The sequence below is a fragment of the Salvelinus namaycush genome, chromosome 9 (assembly GCF_016432855.1).
Source record: "Salvelinus namaycush isolate Seneca chromosome 9, SaNama_1.0, whole genome shotgun sequence".
Classification (NCBI taxonomy): domain Eukaryota; kingdom Metazoa; phylum Chordata; class Actinopteri; order Salmoniformes; family Salmonidae; genus Salvelinus; species Salvelinus namaycush.
In genome coordinates this window covers 49,764,012-49,770,604 of record NC_052315.1, presented here as the reverse complement: position 1 = coordinate 49,770,604, position 6,593 = coordinate 49,764,012, and the positions used below count along the sequence as shown (strand labels likewise).

The 6,593-nt window shown below is 39.7% G+C and overlaps 1 protein-coding gene across 1 annotated transcript; it reads right to left on the bottom strand.

Annotated features, from left to right (window-relative positions):
* Positions 1–2,910: 2,910 nt before the first annotated feature.
* On the bottom strand, positions 2,911–6,125 carry LOC120053306 (alpha-1,3-mannosyl-glycoprotein 4-beta-N-acetylglucosaminyltransferase C-like). Its single transcript, XM_039000438.1, has 3 exons — positions 5,997–6,125; positions 4,320–4,467; positions 2,911–4,067 (listed from the first exon to the last, which is right to left on the bottom strand). Exons 1-3 carry the CDS (start codon positions 6,123–6,125, stop codon positions 2,911–2,913), a joined length of 1,434 nt encoding a protein of 477 aa, XP_038856366.1.
* Between the last annotated feature and the right edge of the window lie 468 nt (positions 6,126–6,593).

Below are 6,593 nucleotides of genomic sequence, written 5' to 3'. Positions count from 1 at the left end.
GGTTTGGGAACCACTGGTTTATCACATGTCCCTGTTGCTATGCAGAATATCAGAAAGAGAAGAGGACAGGAGGGAACAAACAATTTGACCAAGCTTGAAGAATTTTGAAAAGAATAATGGACAAATGTTGCAAAATCCAGGTGTGGAAAGTTCTCAGAGACGCTGCCAAAGGTGCTTCTACAAAAAGTATTGACTCAAGGGTGTGAATACTTATGTAAATTTCATTTTCAATACATTTGCTACAATTTATAAAAACATGCTTTCACTTTGTTAATATGGGGTAGTGTGTGTAGATGGGTGAAGTAAATAAATCAATTTAATCAATTTTGAATTCAGGCTGTAACACAACAAAATGTGTGGGATGAGTGAACGGGTATGAATACTTTCTGAAGGCACTGTACTCCCACACACACATAACATGCACACACATGCAGCATACTGACGCCATGCACGCACACACGCACACACTCACCACATATGCTACTGTCTATTATCTACCTGTGCCTAGTCACTTTACCCCTACTTACAGTGCCTTCGGAAAGTATTCAGCACCCTTGACTTTTTCCACATTTTCTTACATTACAGTCTTATTCCATCAATCTACACACAATACCCCTTTAGGACAAAACAGGTTCTTAGAAATGTTAGCAAATGTATTAAAAATAAAAACAGAAATACCTTATTTACATAAGTATTCAGACCATTCGCTATGAGACTCAAAATTGTGCTCAGGTGCATCCTGTTTCCATTGATCATCCTTGAAATGTTTCTACAACTTGATTGGAGTCCACCTGTGATAAATTCAATTGACTGGACATGATTTGGAAAGGCACACACCTGTCTATATAAGGTCCCACAGTTGACAGTGCATGTCAGAGCAAAAATCAAGCCATGATGTCAAAGGAATTGTCTGTAGAGCTCTGAGACAGGACTGTGTCGAGGCACAGATCTGGGGAAGGGTACCAAAACATTTCTGCAGCATTGAAGGTCCCCAAGTACACAGTGGCTTCCATCATTCTTAAATGGAAGACGTTAGGAACCACAAAGACTCTTCCTAGAGCTGGCCGCCTGGCCAAACGGAGCAATCGGGGGAGAAATGCTAAATATATGTATGTGAACAATAACATTTGAATTGATTTGGTCAGGGAGGTCACTCTGACAGAGCACTAAAGTTCCTCTGTGGAGATGGGAGAAACTTCCAGAAGGACAACCATCTCTTCAGCACTAGCACTCCACCAATCAGGCCTTTATGGAAGAGTGGCCAGACGGAAGCCACTCCTCATTAAAAAGCACATGACAGCCCGCTTCGAGTTTGCCAAAAAGCACCTAAAGTACTGAGTAAAGGGTACTTATGTAAATGTCGTATTTCAAATTGTTTTATTTTGATAAATTTGCCAAAATTTCTACAAACTTATTTTTGCTTTGTCATTATGGGGTATTGTGTGTAGATTGAGAAAAAAAAAACAATTGATTCAATTTTAGAATAAGGCTGTAACCTAAAAAAAAGGTGGAAAAAGTAAAGGGGTCTGAATACTTTCTGAAGGCACTGCCTATGTACAGTACAGTACATACTGACGCTACCTCAATTACCTTGTGTCCCTGAACATCGTCTCGGTACTGGTACACCCTGTATATAGCCATGATATCTTCTACTTCCTATATATAGCCATGTTATTTTTACTCTTTATTTGTATTCGTTATTCACTGTGTATTTATTCCTCATGTCACTAGTTCTATTTTATTTAAATAAAAAATTATTATCTTTAACTCTGCAGTGTTGGAAATGGACCCGTAAGTAAGTGTTTCATTATTAGTCTACACCTGTTGTCTACAAAGTGTGTGACAAATACAATTTGATTTGATTTGAGTATACCATGGCCCACGGGCACCACACAGAGTAAATAAAGTTGATTTGTTTCTATATTACAGAAACATTCTAAGAGAAGATCCTTTAGTGCCTGAGAGCACATCATTGGGGAAAGAGAGTGAATTTACTTGAGACCCTAGCTCCAGGGGTGTTGTTGTTTGCTGGTGTAGAGAGCAGAGCGCTCCTAACACAGACCAATTTACTCCGGTAAAAGTCTGCTGTGGTGACTAAAAAAAAGGCAAATATCAGTTCCACCCCATTCCGTACTGTGCGCGCCAATCTGAGATGTTAGAGAAGAAGGGTGAAAACAAACATTGTTCTGCTGTCAGCGGCTCTGATGGAACATACAGCGCCAGAGAAAGTGCCAGAGAAATACCTTTGCAGAGCTCGCTCCAACACTCTTAACACCACGCCAGCCTTAATAGGAGGGATTGAATGGACACACTGGATATTCACAGACAGAATGACCATCATAATGCTTGTAGGGTAAGATGTAAAGGATGACGATTACTTTGGAAAGGGCTGAATGGGGCTATTTTCCGATAGCAAGAACATTTGGAGCAATGCTATGTTCCTAAGGCTATACTTGTCTGCAGGTGTGTTATTTCTTAATCAACACTGTTCAAGTCCAGAGGACCCAGAGGCTACTTTTGATGTGGAAAGACACTGAGAAACATAAATAATAATAAGATGTACAACATGAATATAATAGCCAACAGATATTTCCCATGATCTCACATCCATAAAAACGGGTCAACATCCATTAAAGTAGTTAGTCAGACAATCATTAAACATTTTTCCATAATTGTAAAAAGCAATAAAGTATAGTTTCAAATATAAAAACTCTAGATTGATTTGTACATAAAAATATAAATACATATACTATAAAATGAAATAAATAAATGGGTAAATAAATAATTAAGTAAATAAACACATGCAACAATAAATAAATACAATAATACGTAAATAAATGAATACATTGTCAAATGAATTAGTAAACCAACTGTTACCCACATGGTATGATGATAGTTTTTGTATTGTCCTCATTGACTGGGAGGTTGTGTAGTCCACAAGCTTATACTCCTAATAATCAGCCATTCTTTCTGACTGGCAGTCACCACAATACGAATACACTCAATAGCAAAGGCAATCTTGTGGTCCACATCTTTGACCTCAATGTGGCCATTTTTAAACTCCCCTAACGTGATGTAGGAAGAACACTGCCTTCCTCTCTTTGTACCCACCAGCTTCTCTCCTACTTCCAGAGCTCCATGGTGCAGGATATCGTTCTGACGATCGTCCGTTCCTGTCAAGATTTTGATTTTGCTTATTTTAGTTGATTTGTTAAATACTATGACAAAGAAGTCTCCGGTAGAGGGAGGTTTCCCCCAAAAGTATTCGTCCACACTGCTATAAGCCTTGGTGGCGTCATAGTTTTCAAATACATTAATGTTTGTGTACATGCTGGCAGGAGGGTTGTCAGGGATATCAATAGAGTCCTCTTCAAAGTCATCATCCTTCAACTTGTTCTCTGCTCCCTTATATGAGGAGTAGTAGCCCATGTGCTGGAACAGAGAGGGCTTGAAGCGGATCACATCTTTCTGGGCCAACAGGCCCCGGAAGTGAATAAGGAGCCAGTCGCAAGGCATCTCCTGGTAGAACATGAGCAGGAAGTGGGCCAGGCGCGGAAGGTCTCTTGATTGGTAGAGCTTCCCTATGTAGCCAAGCTTGGAGAATTCCAGCATCACCCAGTACGAGCCTTCCCTGGAGGTGACCACCTTCTTCAGGGATGTCAGGAAGTTCTGTGAGCAGAGCACATCGTCCTCCAGCATCATGTAAAAATCTGAGAGATTGGTGCAGAAGTTGAGGAGGAAGGCGTAGTCCACGTTCTGCTTGGAGCGGAAGCGTACCCTGTCCTCTGGGTCGTTGTAGTTCCTTTTCAGCCCATCCAGTGATGGGTAGTACTCCTCAGGGGCATGGATCACCAGGAGATGCCCAGTGATGATGTGGTGGGCAAACTTCCTGGAGATGTCCTGCACCAGGTTTTCACACCAGGCCAGGTCAAAGTCCGCCAGGTGAACCACCACCACAATCTCTTTCAGCTCCTCATAACTGGACTGGTCAAAAATTGATTTGATTGTCTCCATGAGGTAATTCCCTCTTTTTCTTTTGACGGACGACAGTCCAATGGTTAGATATTCTGTAAACGAAAACATAAATATTATTTCACTGTACATTAAAATATGACTTAAAAAATGTATCACTTGCATGATGACCAAATAAAATCTAATCTCTGATATAAAATGTTGCTACATATTGTCGAAACAACTGCCCGAAAATTTTTTTACAATGTATTTCTCGTGTCTAATTTGACATTGTTAATAAAACAATTTGCAATGACAGCCAATGAATTACACACTACATGCTATGCTACATCCTATGATACACTCACTCTTTCGAGGCAAAGGGGTTCCAGCAAGGTAACGATATGTGACGTTTATGGTTCCAGAGAAATTTGTGAGATCTCTAAAGGTGTGAACATATCTCTCAGAGTTTGAAGGATGCATTGATGTTTCTCTCAGTTGTCTTTTATCCTCCTCCTACAACACAGAACAAAGACAACAGATCAGATGAGATGAGACGACTTCACATTGTGAATGCCTGTAACGCTCGTCGTTAGGCGAAAGAGAGGAGGACCAAGATGCAGCATGGTGAGTATTCATTTTAATCAGAATACTTAAACAAACAAACAAAACAATAAACCGACAAACGAACGAACAACGTAACAGTCCCGTATAGTGAACACAAACACACAGGAAACAGGAACAATCACCTACAACCCACAATGACAAAACAGGCTACCTAAATATGGCTCCCAATCAGAGACAATGAAAAACACCTGCCTCTGATTGAGAACCATATCAGGCCAAACACATAGAAACAGACAAACTAGACATACAACATAGAATGCCCACTCCTATCACACCCTGACCAAACAAAACATAGAAACATACAACGCAAACTATGGTCAGGGCGTGACAATGCCAGACAAACCAAAGTCTCATCTCATCTCTGTTGGTTAGGGCCTGTAAGTAAGCGTTTCACTGTAAGGTCTACAAATAAACTTTGATTTGATTTGATCTCAGCTACTGTACAAACAAACACAGCAAAGTCAAGTCATCTCCTTTGAACATTTCTCAAATTTCTAAGACCATTGATATTGATATTGACATTGCCATGGATATGTATTTCGTGAGAGCACCAGATCGTTGAAAATATGCACACCCCCCCTTAATTTAAATAACAAATATAGATAATGTGTTATGATCAGCAAGATTTGATGGAATCATGAATAAGAAATAAATCCCTTGCCTCTGAAAACTGTAATATGTTGCCTTTTGAAAACAAGAAACTATAAAAGTGACAACATGGTTAAATACAAGAGTAAACTCTTGGATGCTGTTTGATTTAAGAGGAGGGGGGTGGTACAACAGGTAAGTACACCCCAAAATACAATTCAGTCAGATGTTGTCCTACCTAAAAAGTGGACTAATATGGATACTATTCTCTGCCATTAGTAGTGGAAATCTGCATTTCTCAATTCCAAATGTATGTGAAAGATAGGTACCATCTAATTCCAAGTTTTTAGATGGTGCCTGTCTTCTCCATATATTTGAGATTGGATGACTTAAAGGCGCATTCGGCAGTTGCTACATACATTTTTGGACTTATAAATGAATGATATGTACCCATTGATTCTTAAAGAATATAACCTATTAATGGCTCATCATTAACTTAGTTTCACTGTCGTACCCCATCAGAACCAAAAATATAAGTCTCTTTTACTCCAATGTTTGTAAACAAACACTATAAACCCTCAGAACTTGGTTAAAACTATACTTCTGGATGGTTAGTCCTTGCATCCATAGCTCTGTCAATGAATTTGAGAGTGGTTACATTACTCCAGCCCCATCCCTCAGCTTTTTACCAAAACAGGGACGGGGGTCACACTTTGTTACTGTTTCAATTGCGTATTGTCCCTTTAAGTGAACAATATGGCATCCATATTTGGAATTTGTCAGTTATCAGACAAAACGTCCTAATTTGGATGCCGTAGATAAAGACTCACCAGCACATACCCATCCTCAATGTACAGATTGAGGAAGAGTAGACAGGTGATCAGGACCCCCAGGAAGGGGATGGTGGAGCGTTTACGGAAACACCTCATCTTGTCCAAGGACTTCCACACCAGCCTCATGATGGAGACACTCTCACTGGGATCTGCAGGGAAACACATGTGGAAAGGTACATTAGCAAGCTCTGTAGCAACACGTTGAGATGGAACATATAGTTCATGAGACGGGCTTGGCCTATAGACTGCCATCAGATGGAGGGGTTATGAATCATTTTCTTTTTCTTTCAAGCATCACCTTGTACTGCAATCAGATTAGTTCCACTCTTCCTGATCATAGTGGGAAAATACTATTTTCAAAATACAGGCAAAAAATGTATTACAATATTATAAAAGTATTACAGTGGAATACAACGAGTACCACCAGAGATAGATCAGAGAATACAAAGATGAACACACAAAGAAATAGACAATTATAATTTATAGACTGCAATTGGGCATCAGCTAACTCTTTTCTACCACAAAGCCCCAGAGATGCTTAATGGAATACAAACTAGCTCTAAGCTTAGTTCAATAGTCACACACACATCGAGC